The following is a 23,355-nucleotide window of genomic DNA, read 5'->3' on the forward strand; positions in this document are numbered from 1 at the left end:
ATTCTATTCTACTCTATTCTATTCTACTCTATTCTATTCTACTCTATTCTATTCTACTCTATTCTATACTATTCTATTCTATTCTATTCTATTCTATTCTATTCTATTCTATTCTATTCTATTCTATTCTATTCTATTCTATTCTATTCTATTCTATTCTATTCTATTCTATTCTATTCTATTCTATTCTATTCTATTCTATTCTATTCTATTCTACTCTATTCTATTCTATTCTATTCTATTCTATTCTATTCTATTCTATTCTATTCTATTCTATTCTATTCTATTCTATTCTATTCTATTCTATTCTATTCTATTCTATTCTATTCTATTCTATTCTATTCTATTCTATTCTATTCTATTCTATTCTATTCTATTCTATTCTATTCTATTCTATTCTATTCTATTCTATTCTATTCTATTCTATTCTACTCTATTCTATTCTACTCTATTCTATTCTACTCTATTCTATTCTACTCTATTCTATACTATTCTATTCTATTCTATTCTATTCTATTCTATTCTATTCTATTCTATTCTATTCTATTCTATTCTATTCTATTCTATTCTATTCTATTCTATTCTATTCTATTCTATTCTATTCTATTCTATTCTATTCTATTCTATTCTATTCTATTCTATTCTATTCTATTCTATTCTATTCTATTCTATTCTATTCTATTCTATTCTACTCTATTCTATTCTACTCTATTCTATTCTACTCTATTCTATTCTACTCTATTCTATACTATTCTATTCTATTCTATTCTATTCTATTCTATTCTATTCTATTCTATTCTATTCTATTCTATTCTATTCTATTCTATTCTATTCTATTCTATTCTATTCTATTCTATTCTATTCTATTCTATTCTATTCTATTCTATTCTATTCTATTCTATTCTATTCTATTCTATTCTATTCTATTCTATTCTATTCTATTCTATTCTATTCTATTCTATTCTATTCTATTCTATTCTATTCTATTCTACTCTATTCTATTCTATTCTATTCTATTCTATTCTATTCTATTCTATTCTATTCTATTCTATTCTATTCTATTCTATTCTATTCTATTCTATTCTATTCTATTCTATTCTATTCTATTCTATTCTATTCTACTCTATTCTATTCTATTCTATTCTATTCTATTCTATTCTATTCTATTCTATTCTATTCTATTCTATTCTATTCTATTCTATTCTATTCTATTCTATTCTATTCTATTCTATTCTATTCTATTCTATTCTATTCTATTCTATTCTATTCTATTCTATTCTATTCTACTCTATTCTATTCTATTCTATTCTATTCTATTCTATTCTATTCTATTCTATTCTATTCTATTCTATTCTATTCTATTCTATTCTATTCTATTCTACTCTATTCTATCCTATTTACTTCCTTACTAATGAGGTGCACGGAAATTGATTCACAGTGGTCAGATCATGATATGTATGTATCGGCTGTGTTTTGGGAAGTTCAGATATCACTGAGAAAAGAACTCTAAAGAAACTCCAAATAATTCTTCACAAAGAAATTCATGAAAACCTTAAAAAAATTCAAGTAAACCTTCAAGAAAATTTAGACAATTCCTTACTAAGTGTGCATCTGGGCTCACTAGCAACGATTTCAAAACTGAAGTGCGTCGTGATGCTGTGATATTGTCCAATCTCGTTCCGTCTTACCCGAACGTTTTCTGTATTGTCTGAAAATTAAGAAATAGTGTAGAAGATAACTTCACATTGCGGTGTTTTTCAAAATGATCGTACAGATTTATATCGCAAGGTCAAAATAATTATTTGAAAAATTCAAGATCTCATATTTCACCAGAAAACTAAGCCATCATGTTTGGTAGAACATAAATTGTCGGATAAATAAATTTTTGCTATTGTAGGAACATAACCTTTTAGTCATGCTTCTAGTCGATTGTGATGCAGAATAGAAAATTTCTGTTCGATTAATGTGTATCTAATCTGAATCTAGTCAAACCGTAAAAAAATAATATGAGCTTCAAGACTTCTAAACCTGATCACTGTTCCAATTTTAGATTTGAATTTGGCAGCTTTATCTTTCTGTGACACGCAGTTCTACGACGAAATACATACAGTGGTTTGTTGCGTGTTCCATCTCATCAACAGGAATAAACTGACACTTGCCCTTGACTGTTATTGCAAGTAAGATAACATGAATGCCACACAATCGAACGCCAAGTACAAATGCAATCGGTTTATAACCGCTGATATGACCTTGATAATGTAACGTTCCTATTAGTAATGATAAATAACCCCTTGATTGCATAGAGTCACACACTATACACCGTGTCGGAAATTGCATTAACACTATTTTGAAACAGACTCGGTTCCCGACCTCGCTGGTTGGATGCATGAAGGTTGCCGGGCTTGGTGGTGGTGTCTGACCGTACAGAAGGCAAAGTAAACCCGCCGGGTAGTGTACCGGGCTGCAGGATGCCGCAGGGTCGACGAGCGAGCGCATGGTTCAACTTTGTAGGAAATTATAAAATTTGTATGCGTCACACCGGCTGGCTTAGGCAGGCAGGTACCACCAGCTAGGTAGGTGTGCATTGCCTGGGCGGGCGAACGTAGACTTCATATCCGAGTGCAATCATAATCCGATGAAAATCATCGAGAAAGTGTGGAGCCCCTTTTGGGCTGCGGGCTGGGAGGGTTGGACGCTACGCTGCTGTCGCAGCCATGTTGTATATTTATTTTCGTGGGTGTGAGGCTGCATAATAATGGAAGTATTTTAAGCGAAAATAGAGATGTAACGTTAACGCAACTCAATTTAAGTGCATGTGAGACATCATAATTCATAGGGCAACATAACGACTGCACATCGTATGCGACTGCATGTGGGCGTAAGGGAAACGGAACAGTTGGCAACGCATGCAGGCAGATCGTTCAATTAGGGATGAATTATGTTACATTTGAGCGAAGTGAAGCATTTCGTGCTGACGGAACGGGGAGAACTATAATGTGTGTATGCGATGATAACTTTTGCGTAATTTAAGGAATATTTGATCCAATTTGTTAGAGCTGTAGGGTCGTTTCAATTTGTTTCTCTTTATAATTTATCATGTTTTAGTCGAAATGGTCTGTGCATGTGTGTTGATTTACGATTGCAATTGGTTGAAGTACACAATTTTATATTCTGTTGTAACTTGAATAATGCAATATAAAGTGTGATATGATTATTTCTAACACTGGAAAATTTAAGCCAGGATAAAGCAGCATAGGAACGCAACAGAGAATAAACGCATAAACGACTCCAGTGTGGCGATGCATGCCATCTGTCTTCAACACCAAAGAGACTGGGACAGTGAAAAATGGTATAAAACGTGCGAAAGTCGTCACATTTAAATGCCTGGGAGTCTATGCAAATATCCACAGCTGAGCCAACCACTACTTAATGCGGACGATGCTCCAATAATATCACCGCTCTTTGGTTTAACCAAATTAAGGATGTAGCTGCTCTATCTCTTCAACTTAACTAACTCAACTAAGTTTGACATCACCCCGTTGAGGGGAAACGTATTTCCCGAAACCGGTCGGTTTAAAGGTAAATAATCCGTTTTGTAAGAACTACAAGTGTTGTGTCCCGTTCACTAAATGTAGATTTGTCGGTTCTTACGTTAGCAAGCAACAGAATTTGTACCACTTTACTTTAGTGGCAACGGTCCGTTACCAATCTTGCGCTGAACGAATTATGGTCCTCCAGTACTGTCGGTCCTGGGCTGCCGTTCTCCAATTCCCACAAACACCAGCTGAACGTGTATCGTCTTCGACAGCGCACATCCATCGGGTGCGGGGTCTGCGGCCTCTTCCTGGTTCTCTGCTGAAAATAGTTTTGGCTACTCTTTTGTCGGGCATTCTGGCCACATGCCCAGCCCACCGCGGCCTGCCACATTGTACTACCTTCACTATATCAGCATATTTCTCTACTTTGTACAGCTCGTGATTCAAGCGTCTGCGCCACACTCCATCTTCCATTTTGCCACCAAGTATAGATCACCGAATTTTACGCTCATAAACCCCAAGCACTCGTCGACTAGCTTCCTTTAGCGTCCATGATTCATGTTTGTAAAGTGCCACCGGGAGGGTTAGTGTTCTGTAGAGCGCCAGTTTTGTGCGAATTTGCAAACTACGGGACTTCAGCTGGCAACATAATCCGTATAAAACCCGACTCGCGGCTGCAATTCGTCGTTTCACTTCGCGGTTTACATCGTTGTCACATGTCAGGAGTGTACGAAAGTATATAAATTCCTCCCCTACTTCATATCGTTCCCCATCTAACTCCACCTCGGCACCAACACCACTTGGTCAACCACGTTCCCTGCCAGCAATCATGTACTTCGTTTTGGCGGTGTTAATGGTAAGTCCCAATCTCGCCGCTTTCCTTTTAAAAGGCCTGAAGGCCTCTTCCACTACTCTACGGTTGATTCCGATGATGTCGACGACATCCTCAAAGCCAAGAAGTATGTGAGATTTCGTGATGATAGTTCCACTCCTTTCCACGATTGCTCTTCGTATTACACCTTCCAAGGCGATGTTGAATAGCAGGTTAGAGAATGCATCCCCTTGCTTCAGTTCATCCAACGTCACGGAAGCGGCTGAGGTCTCACCCGCTATTCTAACGCATGATTTGGACCATGCTCTTGCTTTATCTGCCACAGCTCATTTCGTTTGACTGATTCGTACGCCGCCTTAAATTCCACAAACAGTGTCTGCAAGTTGTACTCCCGGAACTTGTCTAGTAACTGACGCAGGCTAAACGTCTGATCCGTCGTGGAGCAACCCTCACGAAAACAAACTTGGTACTCGCCGACGAAGGACTCCGCTAACGGTCTCAGTCTGCAGAACAGGATACGGGAGAGCACCTTATAGGCAGAATTCAGCAATATAATTCCTCGATAGTTTTTACACTCGAGTCGACGCCCCTTTTTAAAAATCGGGCAAATGAGGCCATCCAACCACTCCTCTGGCATTGCTTCTTCCTCCCAGATCCTAACAATGGTCCAGTGGATTGCTTCGTACAGCCGCTCGCTTCCCGCATTTAGAAGTTCAGCCGGGATACCCTCCTTCCCAGCAGCCTTACCGTTTTGCAGCACACTGATTGCCTTCTTAACCTCCTTCTGTGTTGGTGGCCGTCGTTTACCAAATCCAAGATGGCCGCCTTTTTTTGACGTAGGATTACGTCTTTGTTTACTATACTGGGACTGGGTAGCACTTTGTGAAAACGAAAATAGAAGTGTAACGTTTAAATGAAAGATTTCAAATGCTAATAACTACTAAACTACTGAACGAAACTAAACAATTTATATGTTGTTGGATAGATAAAATGACCAGCAATTTTATAGGGGAGTAAGAGAGCAATTTTAAGGAGAGCGTAAGAGGGGAAGCTCCTATACAAATGAAACACAAATTTCCTCCAAACTCGAGAACGAATCAAGCAAATGGAACCACATTTGACATGTGGAGGTTTTTGAAGATAAGAATTTTTTCTATGGTGTACTGAGACCCCTTTCCCTTTTACGAGGGAGGGGGGGGGGTCTCCCATACAAATGAAATACAAATTATCTCATAACTCTAGAACTAGTCAAGCAAATGGAATCAAATTTGGCATGTGGGGGTTTTAGAAGGCAGGAATTTTTTCTATGGTATAATAAGACTTACCCGTCTTTTAACAGGCCGGGGGGGGGAGAATTTTTTCTATGGTGAATACGAACCTTTGCTTTCTTTAAGAAGAGGAGATCCCATACAAATGAAATACAAATTTCTGCATAACTCGAGAACTAATCAAGCAAATGGAATGGCATGTGGGGGTTTTGAATTTATTTTGAATTTATTCATTTTATGATGGCTTGAGACCCCTCACCCCTGTGGTAGGAGGATAAGGACTCTCACACAAATAAAACAGAAATTAATCATTAATTACTATTTCAACCTTTATGATGCACACAAGTGATTTTTAAAAGAAACCTTTATGTTTCAAAGGTTGCAGGCGTTGTACTTATAAACCCCCGTCCACATATTTTCAAAGCCACCATTGCATTCAATGAAGAATTGAATCTGAATATTTCGCTCTTCTCTTTTAAACATTCACTTAAACAATGGCACTCATAGATTCTTATAAACATACCTTTGCCAGAAATGCAGTTTACATTAGTCTTTGATCTGATGATCTGATATAGTCCTACGTCACCTTTTCGTACAACCCTTAGGACTGTATACCTTGTAGTTTTTTCACTTCATTTATAAGCCCTATTTCTTCTCTTTATAAAACTGGGTCGTTGGTAGTAGCAAATTTTGGAACTATCGCAATAATTATGTGAAAGCTGTGAACCTTGCTACAGATAACTGGTCGTTTTATTCAGTTAATGCCATTTCATACCTAATTTTATGAATGTTTCTTGTAGCATTTTTTCTCAGCTTTCCAATGGTGGACTTAAAATGAAAATCGGTTGGGGCGAAAATGGCGAATTATTGATAAAATCCAATATGGCGACCAAATTTAAGATGGCCACCAAAAATTTTTTTACTCCATTTGAAAGTCCTGATATTCTTCTTTACAGAACCGGGCAATTTGTTAGTTGTTTCATTGCAAATTTATGAAATTTCACGTGATATAGATCTCAAGGTTTGCTGAAAACTCAACTTTTTTTTAAACTGTTAGGCCCCTTGGCGACCGAGGGGTCCCCTGTTTCGAGTTATTAAAAATGTAATTCACATTTTTTTTAACAATTTTCAACGAATTAAGTGCAAAAGTTCCAATATTTGAAGATCTCGTGTCAGTAGCGGCCTTGTTCCAACGAGAATTATTCATATACGGTCATCTACGGGCCTCCACCGGATATCTCGTTGCTTCGCTTTCCCAACACCTACGAAACCGACACCATATTCTGCTTTTCTACCGCCACTGTGATAGATGTGGTACTAGAAAAAAGTGCCTGCAGTAGGAGCTACTGCACGAAACCCCTTTTCTCCGGTTTTGGCCATCGAACTTCTTGTGTAGCAGCAATTTCCACTCCGAGTCGATGCAATTCTCATGCAAGCAAGCCAGCTCGTGCCAGTTCATGGAGAGTTCGAACATTCCAGGTATCAAGTTTCCATCAAGTTCTTTATCCATTATCCTTGTTCCTTGCCGTGTCCTATACAGATTGATCCGTCCTGTATTTCCTTCTTCGTTGTTCGTGATTAGGTACAGCTTGCGGGTTACTGCATTTCATAATCAGCCGCTCGCTCCGAAATAGACGCTGTGTGAGCCGCCCCTCACTTGGGGTACAGGCGCTCAAGTACGCACCTCCTATCTAAGCTGCTGCAGTATGTACACGAAGCATTTCCAGGTAAGGTCATCGATCGTCATCATTTAACTTAGATCTACGTGAAGGCGCTAGGATGGAGCTTGAGAGATCCATTTCAAACCCAACAGAATTTGTAGTGAAGCCAATAATACTGACTATAGAACACACTTGGTGTTGTCTCCAAAAGGGAAATGGGACAGAACTCCTATGTTGCTCCCAGGTTACGCAAGGGACATCAAAGATCGAGCCCGTACAAGAGCCCCGCAAGATACCCAAAGCACTCCGTTCGCGGTTGACATGTTTTCACCCCTTCAACCATTTAGTCGTCGGCGCGGAATTACAACTTGATTTAAGTCTTAGGGATTCTAGATTTGCCGACATTCATGGCAGGGTCAGGTCTCGTGGTCCAGTTTTAGCCTAAGTTTATAATCTGACAGCCACGTCCCTTCGAAAAACTGGTTCCAAATAGTAAGATTATGCAACCGGAAAACAACATGGCATCGCACTCCCTAGTTTAGCTACTCATTTGTAACAATTGAAGTATTTCCAGGTATGTCCACGTGCAGGTGCTAGGTAAGAGCTAAAAATGACCAGAACTATGTTGGGCGCTTCTAGGTTCAAGCAACTGTACAAGTGCTAACAATTAACTGCCAAAAGGCAGCTCCTGTTAGAAAAAGATGATTTAGCCCATCTCGCAGTGGTTGCAAATGTGTGTCTTATCAATTTGATGCACCACGTTCATTTGAGCAGGCGAACGAAAGTTCCTCTCCAGCAGTATTTTAGTCGATGAAATTGCATTTAAAAAAGATATTGCATCATCAGCTGATGCAATTTTCAGAAAGCACACCCACACTTTGACTGTCTGCAACAGTCAACTTTCACAGGTGACATTTCATTCATTCTATCAGTAAAACAAACATTGCACTGCACTGGTCCGTGGTCCCGTCTACCTTTACTTATTTTCATTCAATGCTGTAACAGTGCACGTAGAGAACGTTAAAATGATTACGTTCAAACGTGTTTACAAACGTTGGATGTGTGCTCTGAAGCTGCAAGAAACTTCATCCTTTCGTTGCATGAGCATGTTAAGCGTACGCATGGTCTTTCATTCCAGACGATTCAGTACCTTGTGCAGCAACCCTTTGAATCTGTACTTTTACCAACCGTTGTGTAACACAAAGTAAAAATGCAACATTTTCTAAATGTTTCTTAAAAATTTTAACTGCTATTGTTGGAGCGTATTTGAACCGTGGCTTCATTATTGGATTTTTGGCTCTACTTTAACAATAACATGCAACAGAACTGAAAGGTTCTTCGCACACTAGTCGCTGCTTACCGGGGTAAATCCTATCCACTAAGCTTCCTGTAAACAGCATAACTAAGTGAGCTGAGAAACCATTTAAAACTATCCACCTGACCCCGGAAGAGCCCGGTAATGGCTAATGTGTGTATACACATCGAAAAGTGCAATAATTAAAACTTGTTAGTTCTAGCCGCAGCAGCTGCCGGTTGCCGGTGTGCCACACTGGAAACAGGTGTTCTTCTCAAGTGTGATGTGGTTTTGCGAAGCAGCAAGCACTCCGCTGAGATTTGTGTTTATTCGAATAGGAAAGTTTAATGAGTGAGACAACTAGCGAAGCGTTCATCTGTGGAAGGGATCAGAGCCGATAAGGTAAAGTGCTACTTTGCCTGTCGGTGGTGCGGTGGTGAACCTACAGTCGGAACCGGAACACAGTGATGAGTACATGAGCATACTATAGTTCGGGAATTAGTTTAATTGGGTTGAACGATTGAGCGAAGTTCATTCTTGACTGCGGAAAATTCAAACATGCAGTATATTGCACTAAACACCACAGCACTCAAAGGAAATTAATTGTTTGTTTTTTGTAATTCTACAAAATTTTGCTTCTCTATTTATTTTTTCTCAGTTTGGGTTTTGTTGACCTGACACAAAAGTAGTAATCGTTTACATAAGTTTGCCAAGGAAAGTCTTACTTCCTAGCAAGTGATTATTTCCCCAATTTGCAATTGCGATTGTGATCCAACGCTGGTCACGGTGAGACAGACGATGAGCAGCCGAAACGGGCGGGTGGAGCAGTACCCTATCGCTAATTCCAACACAAGTCCAAATATAGGCTAATGGGTGGAAATTATTTCATCTCTATAATTATCTGATTAATACAAGCTCGAGTGATAAAATACCAAAACTCGATTTATTGCTAATCGGTTTGTTATTTTACGGCAGATTTTTAGGTGCGGTACACCAGCCGGTCACACAGTTGAATGGGGGCTCGCACGGATCATGCTCCGTCGCACCGTAATTGCGGATAAACTTTTCGATTACAACCGGTCGGTCGATTTATTTATTTTAATGATTTTTTTTCTCTCCCTTAAATCCGGCAGGCAATTACTAATGTATGGGTGGAAGCTGTGGGTTTACATTTGAAACTAATTATTTGTTTGCTTTGGAGCGTATGAAATTTTAATTAATAACATATGATTTTTTTTTCGGACTGGAAAATATGCTCCTGCGTTTGAATAAAAATCAACAGCAAACCATTGAAAAGCTTGACGGGTTCAATGTGCATCACATAATTTAACTTTTTTGCTGCTGCAGATAAAAACCGTCCTAACAGAAAGGGCTCACGCTCGATTTGATTGTTAGAAGTACAGGTTCTAGAAATTGAATTGAAAATTAGTGCGAACATTCAATTAATTTTATTTAAGTTCTCGTCGAAATATGTACATCTGGTAGTTAAGTATAACTAATAAAATGGTTCTGTTATTGCTAACAATTTTCCCAATCAGCGTAGCAGAAATAATCAAAATGGATTATATGACACTTTCTACTGAATAGAATTTTATACAGTCATAACTATTCTAATCCAATTGAATGATCAATATGCGCAAAATAATCTAATAAACACGGCTCCGACAACTTTCCCTTTCCCGTCCCCAGAACACGCACCAAGAAATTGATGAGCGTCATTATCTCCTTCCATCACGGGAAACGATTCAATTTCCTTGATTTATTAGCCTGAGTTGGAGAGTAAAGGCTTAGAAGTAATCTCTGTACCACCCATCCGGAATACCTACGGTGCGCCAGTAGATCATCGACACGCGCGAGGACTCATCGAACGTTCGTTTCGTTCCATCACCCCGGCCCGGCCGGAACTCGAGTGTTTCCCGACCAATCCAAACCAACCACCAATAGCACCGCAGCATATAGTAGCAGCAGCAGCATCCGCGTGTATGTAAATGTGATTTATAACCGTGCGTCTTCACGCATACAGCAACGGCGCACATTCTTCAGGGGAGAACGTGTGGCACTTTCGGCATCCCGTGGCGAGCTTCTGTTGGCCCATCAATCGCAGTTCCGTCGCCGCACACTGCAGCACTGCCGTCAACCGTAACCCGGCCGAGCACCCCGTGTCCGTGCCGGTCCTTCATCACAATGCGAATGCGATGGCCCATCACAGCTTCACTGCTCTATGGTGCCATTATTATAAATTTATACATTTTTCATAACCGACCATAACTGGAAAGCATATTTCCTGAAATTATATATGCTTAACGTGAATCGTTTTATTGTTCCGAAACGGAGGCGTCGTTCGAGTTTTGGGTGTTTTCGAAATATGATTTCTCGTTATTTTTTAGGTAGTTTTATGATTCTTCCGAAGATGCTGTACGAAGTTTGAGGCCATATAAATCACTAAATGAATAACAGTAAGACATTGGGATACAAACGTTTTTAGGACTTGACCCTTCTTTATCGACAGATTTCGCAGCCGATTATTAACGTACAGGACAATTACGAGACTGGCCCAATGATCCTACCGTACTGACTTAAGCAGCACAACACAGTCGAGATTCGAACTTGTTGTGTACATTTACAGAAAAAAATTGACATCATTATTAGCTGATTTACGGCAGACATGGCGAAAGTAATCGAACAACTACGTTCGATGCTTCATTCATACTACCAATTCCTCCCGGAGCGAAGAAGTTGGACATCGTCAAGTACTTCATGTCCGCCGGTTCATATTATAGCCGATCTGGCAATTACAACATCCTCTTTCTTTTGGAGAAATGCGAAAGCGTCGAACGGAAGCCTGGTCCCGTCGGTGGCGAAGCTGAGGAGTAGGCAATCACCTAGCAGGAACGGCTGAAAGTTTTCCCCAGCACCTTCACCTTGCCGGAAGCGCGGCGTCGTAGTCCTAATAGACGACGAGACTTACTTTCTTACTAACACAATTACTATAAAGATGTTATTGTTACTACTTAACTGACTAATTCTGCTTATAAACAAGTAGTCTCAACAAGAAGTACTAAAATTGGGTTGATGCTGGATAGCAACGACTGGCTGGAGACCGGATATTTTACGTCCCTCGCCAAGCAGGTAAGCGATGACGTCAGGAATATCTCATCAAGTTCGCGAAGAAGGGTCTTCTGTCGCTGACGATCAATGAGAAGAAAGATAGAAATATAGAGATAGAGATAGAGACAGAGATAGAGATAGAGACAGAGATAGAGATAGAGAAGAGATATTCAGCACGAAGTGTCTGTCGGAAGTTGCCGCCTTCGTCAAGAACTATCACGTGAAGGAGCATTTGGTCTTTTGGATGGACTTGACCTATAATGCCAAAAGGGCACTGGAAGAGCTGGACCGGCTGAAGATATCGAAGACCGCCACCTCTCGTAATGTCCTCCGATAATTCCACCATTGTGGCTCGCCGGTACCCAGCTTCATTTTCATATGTATAAAAAAGATAAAAATACAGATATGTACAGATATACATGCTAATAAATCATATTTGATGCGCAAAATTGGCATCTCCGTACTCTATTGGAGGCGATATACGTGATTACGAATAATTTTGACCGTTGCGACTGTAGTGTACGATTATATCCGATTAAGCGCGACTTGCTCCGTACTACTATACGATTTTGTGTTGAAAATCGTATGTATGTCAGTAATTATCATTATATACGATAGAAAATCAACTTGGTTCCACTTTATCCAGCTTTAGTTACGATTTCGAATTTATTAGAAGATATATACGATAATTGATATACGAGTTGATGCTAGCTGGGTAGTGATGATCCTTTGAACCAAATCGGACTGGATAAAAGGGAAATTTAATAAGTCCCTTATTAGGTGTGCGACGTACTTCAAACTCCACCAATACTGGCGGGTTGCGTTTTTTTAACCTAGAACTACGTCATTGTTTTCTATATTGGGGTGCACTTTAGAAGTACGAGAAATGGACACGTAACAAATAGTGGTTACGTTTTGTTATTGCGTCAATCGATTAGAAATTTTTCCAAGCAATTGATATAGCAAATATATTTATTTACTTACTTAATTGGCCTAACGTCTTACGCCACCTCGCTCGTTGTGTCCCTCTTCGTCTTGTTCTACCGAATTCGATGCGAAACCCATTTTTGCAGGATAGTTGTTCGGCATTCTAGCAACATGTCTAGCAACACTTTCTGAAAACTGGGTTCGCCATAGAGACGCGCGAGCTCGTGGTAAACAGAGGAATCGCGAATCGGACCAAGCTATAGTGGGAGCTATAATTATACCCGGATTCGAATCCAACTGTCCCCAGGGACATGTGTTTTGAAGATATTGGTAAACCAGAAGGAAACATTTCAAAGGAGATATTTCGGTCATCGCTGTAAACTATTTTTATGTGAGGAATGAAAAACGACTGGTTCAGTTAACTTATTTATTCGACATTCAAATAAAAAAATACTTATTCTAGTGCTTACAATTACAAATTGTCATTTTTATCATTTGTCAAAAAATAATATCTATTATACCTAATTATACCAATATATACCTATTAATTAGAAACGCACTTATTTCTTCGTAACTTTGTGACGGCTTAGTCCTAATCCGAGTCGGACTCTGACAGGTACAGATCCATGGTCAACTGGTTTTTAACAACCATATTAGCATGGTTGACCACTTCTGCCCAGCTTTGTCCTTTCATCGGAGAATCATTTTCGTCCTCCGAAGAGCTGTCCGACTCGGAACTGCTGTCGGTGTCTGAATCAGAACTACTGCTACTCGAATCACTAGATTCAGACGAACTCATTATAGCAACTTGTGTCTTAGGCAGGTTAACCTCGATTGAAGCCGCATTGTTATTATTGTTATTAGCGAGGCTTGCAGTTATAGTTGCATTGTACATTTGTTGTTCCTGTCGCTGCTTTTGCTCCTGTGTCGTTGGTTCTGGTAACGAAGGCACAGAGATAAAATCACTTTCATCCATGCCGATGATTGGAAGACTCGGCAATGAGTGTTGCGAATTGCTGGCACTCCAGGCCGGTTCCTGTGGAATCTTGTGTGGGCGGCAGTACGGCGAATTTCGTAAGGGTAAATGTTTTGGTGCGAGATCGATGAGACCGTTCTTGCGATGACCGGTGGTGACCTTGGTTTTGGAGCTTCGTCTGGCAGTGGGATTTTCCATCTTGGTCGGAGCTAGCAGAGTAGGAGACGGAACGACTTTGTCTTCGGCCATCGGGACACTCGGTAATGTTTGTCTAGTATTAGTGGTCTGTGAACTCTTGATTGTGTTCTGCACTTGCGTTTGTCTCTTCGGGACTGCCACAGAGGGCACCGTCATACTAACGTTTCCATGATCCATATCGATAGCTGGAACACTCGGCAATGACTGTAGTGTATTTTTGACACTGCAGGCCGGTACCTGTGACGACTTTGGTAATGGTGAATGTGTTGGCTTGATAGGACGTTTCTTGCGACAATCGGTGGTGTCCGTGACTTTGGAACTTCGTCGCGAAGTTCGATTTTTCACCTTAATCGAAGCTGGTTGAGGAGGAGGCTGAACGATTTTGCCTTCAGTTCTTGTCTTCTTGACTTGCACATTACTACACAGTCTCTCGAGCGTAATTTCCCCCGTGGCGTGGTCGATAATGAGCACACAATCCTTCATGCTGTAATCCTGTTGGTTCCCCTTGAACACCGTATTGGGAACTCCGGAGCCATCCAGATGTGGCACGGTAACTGTCACTTCTTTGTTGGATCCAACCTCAAGCGTTGCTGATTTGCTGACGTCTACACTGGCTGGTTTGAAGTCGTATTTTAAAGTATGATATGCGGTTTGCGCGGATGGATGGGTGAACGTGGCCCCCAATTTCAACTCGCGGACCTCCGAACCCAAACCTAACAGCAGATTATCCATTTTATATCAACTTCTTTTGATTAAGTTTCCAAAATTTAATTTTTGCTAGTCTTTGCTACACTGCGATAACTGATGTCAATACTCAAAATTATAATTTTGATAAGTCGTACATGCACGAGAGGCAACCGAATACTGAATTCAACGATTAACAATTCGAAAATATATACTCAAACGGATATCCAATAACAACAGGTTACCCGCATTACCTAAATCTGAAAGAGATATCTAGGTAGCATAAGAAAATCTGCAGAAAGGTGCATGTAGGTAGATTAAATAGGTAGGTGCTTTTCAACCTGTCAAATAGAAAAAAATATTTACTTTAGATTGTTTTTTCATGAATTATACCAAAGAAAATTAAAAAAAAACACATGGCACAGTATGGTCCACCCGTGAAATTTAAATACAATCTAAAATTTAAATTAAGACTAGACAGTTGATTAGCATTTGGGTTTAAGTTTGAATTATCCAATTGCTGCGTATCCGATCGCTTCATAAGTCGCTGATGAGTCATCGATTAATGTTTCGCGCATATCCACGTTATTTACATTTATCCTTTCAAATTCGTCTGATCTAGCTGAAAGAATCAAGACTTTGATAGATTTGATTTGATAGATAGCTAATGTATTCAGCAAAGTTGCTTATTTCAGTATGTTCTGCAATTTTTTGAAGAATTTTGTTTTAAATTATTTAAAAAAACCCGGTTTAATCCACCTAGTGGTGAAAGGAACCTTTGTTATACGGTCTTACTTGCTATTTGAGATAGAAATCGACACGTCTTCGTAACATAATTCATCTATTGGTCATCGTAGCGTAGTGCGTTGGTTTACATAAAATTTTTGAAAATTGAATAAGTTTACAAAATTTGAACAAAATAGGAACACTTTTAAATTTTGATAGATCCTTTTTTCATTAAATTGTTGGGAAAACTTATGCAGCAGAACTATCAGCAAATGTAAAATGTTTAAAATGTATCCGTCTGTTGGTAGTCGAGTAATTCGGAGTCAAAATTAGGGTATTCTTTATAATCAAAGTTCTACAGTTCCTAAACAAGCAAACATACAGGTATACTATTTTCGGCAAAGTTGTGTATTTTTACTATTTGTACAATTTTGTGGTACATGAAAAAGTCATACAACAATTACAAAAAGAGCAAAAATAGAAAAACTGATTTTACAAATTCATATACAATAAATAAGATACAGGGATACCTCGATATAAGACAATTAATTTTTTCAAAAAGTTGTCTTATATCGAAACACGATATTTCGAACAATTTTTGGATTAGCAGTCGGCAATTTTACTCTGTGTTGTATGTTTACTTTTTTGCACTATTTTTAATTGTTTGAGTTATTAGTTTTTTACAATTTTTAGGGTTATTTTGAAATATTGAATATCTTTATGGTGCCGCTTTTGGAATGGAAATTTAGCCCTGGTGTCTTTACCACCTATATCAAAGGAATTTGTCTTATATCGAGGTAAAAATCGTCTTATATCGAATTGTCTTATATCGAGGTTGTTTAATAACGAGGTTATCTTATATCGGGGTATCCCTGTATTCTATCTTCGCTGCAGAGATAGAAGGTTACTGGCTTTAGCAAAATTTCTTATAATAATATGCTCTATAGCTTTGCAGAACACATCAATGTATTATCTTGACAATGAAGCAAAATATCTTTTTTACTTCACTTTTAGGGGGATTAATCAAAATTTAAATTCCACCAGACGATAGAGCTTTCAATTTCAAGAAACTCTTCCAAAGGTTCGATAAACCTAAAACCAAGTTTTCCCAGTCAAAACTCTAGTGCACACGTTTTCTTTGGTTTGGGGCTATTTTGCGCGCGAGTAACTGTGTTACAAAAGTCGGCGCGAGTGTCGAGGGTTAATATCTTTTAACCGGTAAAACCAATTCTTATGAAATTTTGCATATATATTCTTAGTGTCAAAACCTCTCGTTTGATATTGAAATAATTGAAATTAGGTAAATTATCTTGGTTAGAATCATTATAAATTATTGTTAATTTTGGTGTGGTGTATACGGTTGCTCATAACTTCACGAAACAACTCAATAGTGAGTCTACTGGACAATAATACCTTTCAAAAAAAAGTAATAGCGAACAATTCGTTTCAGCCATCTCTGAGAAACAGGCGATAGAAAAAATCATTACATACATACACACACACAGACATTGCTCAAATCGTCGAACCCTATCGATTGGTATATGTGACTTGGCCCTCCGGGCCTCAGATTTCGTGTTTTCGACCAATTTTTAAACCTTCGTTATAGTATAACAAAGGTAAAACAAGAAAGATGCGCTATATTTTATTATTAAACTTCTCTGAAGACACCACCCTTGAAAAAATACGCATTTTTTACCCAATTGCTAATGTCCGCGTTTTTTTTTCAAAATTTGATCACTGTGCGTCGTTGTTGTACGTTACCAAGGAAACGGGTGTATATGTGGAGTGATGCCATATTTACGATGAGCATGAAATAAACCAATAATCTTCGCTATTAAATTAACGGTCGTAGAGTGTCGAAAATATACTTATAAAACTAACTGATAATAAAATTTACCGTAAATAGCATTTTATGTGATAGAACTACTGTCGGATCTCGTTCAACAGCAAAATAGATATGCGATTCTACGTTTCATAATTGTTCATAGCAGATTATTACCTACTACTAGCAACTCTGTTCTCGTCGTGAAAGTATTGAAATCACTAACAAATGCGACTGGACTCTGACGACCTTCACCTTAAAACCAGCCGTGGAATTTTGGTATGAGTTTATGTTCATCGATTGAGTTAAGCACGAATATCATGGGCAAACATTACCATTAGTCTCCATTAGACCATTGTGGTGCTCTTACGGTGGCGCGAAAGCAAGAAAAAGTGAATTTATTCATACATAAATACATTTCTGAATCAACAGGGGAGGAAGAAACGGGGACGTCTCGTACCAACCGTTTCTGTTCAATTGTTATTGATTAGTTTTCACGTTCGTTGGGAGTATCCAGCTAGTAAAGGTTATATAATACTCCAGACCCTCGGGGATGAACTTATGACGCTTCAACCATAAGCCAGGCTACAATAGCCCAAGGTTATAGCGCCTTATTTCGCTCTCTGAAAATAGATAAGACGCACCAGCTGCTGAAGTGTTATACCGAAGAGAACAAGAAATAAAAATAGCAAAATAATTGTTCAACTAACCAGCGTAAACGAAGAAATGAAAAGAGAGCATTCATAGTCAAGCTTAATCAATAAATTATGCATATAACTGATTATTGATATGCCTACGTTATAATTTAATAATTATTGAAAATTGGTTCAAAACCAAATTAGCGAAAGAAAAAAAAATAAAATAAATCAATTCAACACCATTGAAACACCATTGTCGACTCGTAGGTAAAAATAATTTTTGTTAATATTGTTTTTATCTTTAAATGTTGTAAGAGTGATACGTGTTTGTGTCTTGTCCACCAATTTTATTATTATGAATAAATTATTCATACAAGATTCATTTCACAGAATCGTCTTTGCGGCAATACTTCACTACTGACTACGTGGCTGGCTAGATGGCTTGACCGGGTTGAAGCCGATTTGCTTGTGTCAAGACGCTCAACGAGTTGGCGGCAAGTTACCCAGACTAAATACAGCAGAGAGTACATCTAAATACAGCACGAGCCCTCCCGGTTATGTGTTGTTAAAGGAGAAGGAGGAAAGTTTTATATTAACAAAGGTTTATATTAACCGAAATGGCGCCCCCTCAAAGTGGTACTCCAAGCAACTGCCTGTTTTGCTTAAGGGAAACGCCGGCCCTGTTTACAACATCCTCTTTCTTTTGGAGAAAGGCGAAAGCGTTGAACAGAAACTTGGTCCCGTCGGTGGCAAAGCTGAGCAGTAGACAATCACCTACCAGGAGCGGCTGAAGGTTTCCGCCAGCACCTCCACCTTGCCGGAAGCGCGGCGTCGCGTCGTAGTTCTAATAGACGAAGAGACTTATTTCCCTACTAACACAATTGTTATAAAGATGTTATTGCAACTACTAAACTGACTAGTTCTGCTTATAAATAAGTAGTCTCAACTAGAGTACTAAAATTGGGTTGATGCTGGACAGCAACGACTGGCAGGGGATCGGATATTTTACGTCCCTCACCAACCAGGCAAGCGATGACGTCAAGAATATCTCCCACTTCAAGTTCGCGAAGAACCCTACTAGCACGGTTGTTGCAAAGTTATTGCGGTAACCGATATATGACTAATTTCAGTCGTAGTCCGGTTGCTTTAACTAAATGGACCTATATTGTGCTACTCGAGAAGGGTCTTCTGTCGCTGACGATCAACGAGCAGAAAGATAGAAATGTAGAGATAGAGTTGCCGCCTTCGCCAAGAACTATCACGCGAAGAAGCATTTGGTCTTTTGGACGGACTTGGCCTATTATGCCAAGAGGGCACTGGAAGAGCTGGACCGGCTGAAGATACCGAAAAACGCCACCTCTCGTAATGTCCTCCAATAATTCCACCATTGAAGTTTTTGGAACGTCTTAGTAGAATACGAAACACCTTTAAGCGCAATATTGAATAGCAGACAGGAAAGACCAAGACAAATAGGTCCACTTTAGATCAAAAAAGGGCTTTTGCAAAAAAAAAAAACGATCAACACTACTTATCTACACTACAGGTCCGCTAAATAGGTCCATTCAAGATCATTTACCCAAGTCACCCCTCATATATCAATTCTGATCAAGAACCTTACACGTAATTTTTTTAAGTGTTTTGAATCACATGTATATTGATGAAAACTAGCACTTGCAAACAGTTAAATTAACAGTTAAACAGTCTGCAAATGGTCTTCCTAATAGATGGAGGGGACGGTTAAAGAAAGTAATGAAGCAAAGATCCTAAGGTATTTATCCCCATGGTAAGGGAGGGTCATTGAAGCAACGTTTCATGTTTACTAAGGTACTAAGTTTTTAATGTTCCTCTTTACCTAAACAGAGGAATCGCGAATCGGACCAATGGGAGCTATAATTATACCCGGATTCGAATCCAACTGTCCCCAGGGACCTGTGTTTTGAAGATATTGGTAAACCAGAAGGAAACATTTCAAAGGAGATATTTCGGTCATCGCTGTAAGCTATTTTTATGTGAGGAATGAAAAACGACTGGTTCAGTTAACTTATTTATTCGACATTCAAATAAAAAAATACTTATTCTAGTGCTTACAATTACAAATTGTCATTTTTATCATTTGTGAAAAAATAATATCTATTATACCTAATTATACCAATATATACCTATTAATTAGAAACGCACTCATTTCTTCGTAACTTTGTGACGGCTTAGTCCTAATCCGAGTCGGACTCTGACAGGTACAGATCCATGGTCAACTGGTTTTTAACAACCATATTAGCATGGTTGACCACTTCTGCCCAGCTTTGTCCTTTCATCGGAGAATCATGTTCGTCCTCCGAAGAGCTGTCCGATTCAGAACTGCTGTCGGTGTCCGATTCAGAACTACTGCTACTCGAATCACTAGATTCAGACAAACTCATTGTAACAGCTAGTGGCTTAGGAAGATTAACCTCTACGATTGAAGCGGCATTGTTATTATTGTTATTAGCGAGGCTTGCAGTTATAGTTGCATTGTACATTTGTTGTTCCTGTCGCTGCTTTTGCGCCTGTGTCCTTGGTTCTGGTAATGGAGGCACAGAGATAAAATCATTTTCACCCATGCCGATAATTGGAAGACTCGGCAATGACTGATGCGAATTGCTGGCACCCCCGGCCGGTTCCTGTGGAGTCTTGTTTGGGCGGCAGTACGGCGAATTTCGTAAGGGTAAATGTTTTGGTGCGAGATCGATGAGACCGTTCTTGCGATGACCGGTGGTGACCTTGGTTTTGGAGCTTCGTCTGGCAGTGGGATTTTCCATCTTGGTCGGAGCTAGCAGAGTAGGAGACGGAACGACTTTGTCTTCGGCCATCGGGACACTCGGTAATGTTTGTCTAGTATTAGTGGTCTGTGAACTCTTGATTGTGTTCTGCACTTGCGTTTGTCTCTTCGGGACTGCTACAGAGGGCACCGTCATACTAACGTTTCCATGATCCATATCGATAGCTGGAACACTCGGCAATGACTGTAGAGTATTTTTGACACTGCAGGCCGGTACCTGTGACGACTTTGGTAATGGTGAATGTGTTGGCTTGATAGGACGTTTCTTGCGACAATCGGTGGTGTCCGTGGCTTTGGAACTTCGTCGCGAAGTTCGATTTTTCACCTTAATCGAAGCTGGTTGAGGAGGAGGCTGAACGATTTTGCCTTCAGTTCTTGTCTTCTTGACTTGCACATTACTACACAGTCTCTCGAGCGTAATTTCCCCCGTGGCGTGGTCGATAATGAGCACACAATCCTTCATGCTGTAATCCTGTTGGTTCCCCTTGAACACCGTATTGGGAACTCCGGAGCCATCCAGATGTGGCACGGTAACTGTCACTTCTTTGTTGGATCCAACCTCAAGCGTTGCTGATTTGCTGACGTCTACACTGGCTGGTTTGAAGTCGTATTTTAAAGTATGATATGCGGTTTGCGCGGATGGATGGGTGAACGTGGCCCCCAATTTCAACTCGCGGACCTCCGAACCCAAACCTAACAGCAGATTATCCATTTTATATCAACTTCTTTTGATTAAGTTTCCAAAATTTAATTTTTGCTAGTCTTTGCTACACTGCGATAACTGATGTCAATACTCAAAATTATAATTTTGATAAGTCGTACATGCACGAGAGGCAACCGAATACTGAATTCAACGATTAACAATTCGAAAATATATACTCAAACGGATAGCCAATAACAACAGGTTACCCGCATTACCTAAATCTGAAAGAGATATCTAGGTAGCATAAGAAAATCTGCAGAAAGGTGCAGGTAGGTAGATTAAATAGGTAGGTGCTTTTCAACCTGTCAAATAGAAAAAAATATTTACTTTAGATTGTTTTTTCATGAATTATACCAAAGAAAATTAAAAAAAACACATGGCACAGTATGGTCCACCCGTGAAATTTAAATACAATCTAAAATTTAAATTAAGACTAGACAGTTGATTAGCATTTGGGTTTAAGTTTGAATTATCCAATTGCTGCGTATCCGATCGCTTCATAAGTCGCTGATGAGTCATCGATTAATGTTTCGCGCATATCCACGTTATTTACATTTATCCTTTCAAATTCGTCTGATCTAGCTGAAAGAATCAAGACTTTGATAGATTTGATTTGATAGATAGCTAATGTATTCAGCAAAGTTGCTTATTTCAGTATGTTCTGCAATTTTTTGAAGAATTTTGTTTTAAATTATTTAAAAAAACCCGGTTTAATCCACCTAATGGTGAAAGGAACCTTTGTTATACGGTCTTACTTGCTATTTGAGATAGAAATCAACACGTCTTCGTAACATAATTCATCTATTGGTCATCGTAGCGTAGCGTAGTCAAAATTAGGGTATTCTTTATAATCAAAGTTCTACAGTTCCTAAACAAGCAAACATACAGGTATACTATTTTCAGCAAAGTTGTGTATTTTTACTATTTGTACAATTTTGTAGTACATGAAAAAGTCATACAACAATTACAAAAAGAGCAAAAATAGAAAAACTGATTTTACAAATTCATATACAATAAATAAGATACAGGGATACCTCGATATAAGACAATTAATTTTTTCAAAAAGTTGTCTTATATCGAAATAGTCTTATATCGAAACACGATATTTCGAACAATTTTTGGATTAGCAGTCGGCAATTTTACTCTGTGTTGTATGTTTACTTTTTTGCACTATTTTTAATTGTTTGAGTTATTAGTTTTTTACAATTTTTAGGATTATTTTGAAATATTGAACATCTTTATGGTGCCGCTTTTGGAATGGAAATTTAGCCCTGGTGTCTTTACCACCTATATCAAAGGAATTTGTCTTATATCGAGGTAAAAATCGTCTTATATCGAATTGTCTTATATCGAGGTTGTTTAATAACGAGGTTGTCTTATATCGGGGTATCCCTGTATTCTATCTTCGCTGCAGAGATAGAAGGTTACTGGCTTTAGCAAAATTTCTTATAATAATATGCTCTATAGCTTTGCAGAACACATCAATGTGTTATCTTGACAATGAAGCAAAATATTTTTTTTATTTCACTTTTAGGGGGATTAATCAAAATTTAAATTCCACCAGACGATAGAGCTTTCAATTTCAAGAAACTCTTCCAAAGATTCGATAAACCTAAAACCAAGTTTTCCCAGTCAAAACTCTAGTGCACACGTTTTCTTTGGTTTGGGGCTATTTTGCGCGCGAGTAACTGTGTTACAAAAGTCGGCGCGAGTGTCGAGGGTTAATATCTTTTAACCGGTAAAACCAATTCTTATGAAATTTTGCATATATATTCGTAGTGTCAAAACCTCTCGTTTGATATTAAAATAATTGAAATTAGGTAAATTATCTTGGTTAAAATCATTATAAATTATTGTTAATTTTGGTATGGTGTATACGGTTACTCATAACTTTCAAATTAAACGTCCAATCAAAAAACCAATAGTGATCTATTAGGATATATTATCTTTCAAATGAGACTTATAGCGCATAAATCGGTTTGGCCATCTCTAAGAAACAGGCGATAATTATTACCTTGTCAAAACAGGTTTTTTAGCATACCTTTAAACTATTTGTTTGTTTTCAATTAAAGATTTCTGAACAATTTAGCTGTAATAAGGGCTTTCATTTGATACTAAGATCGTTGAAATCGGTCATGTAGATACGGAGAAACCCGTGTCACGTATT

General features: G+C 38.7%; 2 protein-coding genes across 2 annotated transcripts; both read right to left on the reverse strand.

Annotated features, from left to right (window-relative positions):
• Positions 1-13,218: 13,218 nt before the first annotated feature.
• Positions 13,219-14,532, reverse strand: LOC128735322 (ell-associated factor Eaf-like). Its single transcript, XM_053829813.1, has 2 exons — positions 14,146-14,532; positions 13,219-13,800 (listed from the first exon to the last, which is right to left on the reverse strand). The coding sequence occupies exons 1-2, from the start codon at positions 14,530-14,532 to the stop codon at positions 13,219-13,221; spliced, it is 969 nt and encodes a 322-aa protein (XP_053685788.1).
• A 5,348-nt stretch (positions 14,533-19,880) lies between these two features.
• On the reverse strand, positions 19,881-21,197 carry LOC128735323 (ell-associated factor Eaf-like). The gene is made up of 2 exons (XM_053829814.1): positions 20,811-21,197; positions 19,881-20,465 (listed from the first exon to the last, which is right to left on the reverse strand). The coding sequence occupies exons 1-2, from the start codon at positions 21,195-21,197 to the stop codon at positions 19,881-19,883; spliced, it is 972 nt and encodes a 323-aa protein (XP_053685789.1).
• Between the last annotated feature and the right edge of the window lie 2,158 nt (positions 21,198-23,355).

The sequence above is a fragment of the Sabethes cyaneus genome, chromosome 2 (genome assembly GCF_943734655.1).
Source record: "Sabethes cyaneus chromosome 2, idSabCyanKW18_F2, whole genome shotgun sequence".
Classification (NCBI taxonomy): Eukaryota; Metazoa; Arthropoda; class Insecta; order Diptera; family Culicidae; genus Sabethes; species Sabethes cyaneus.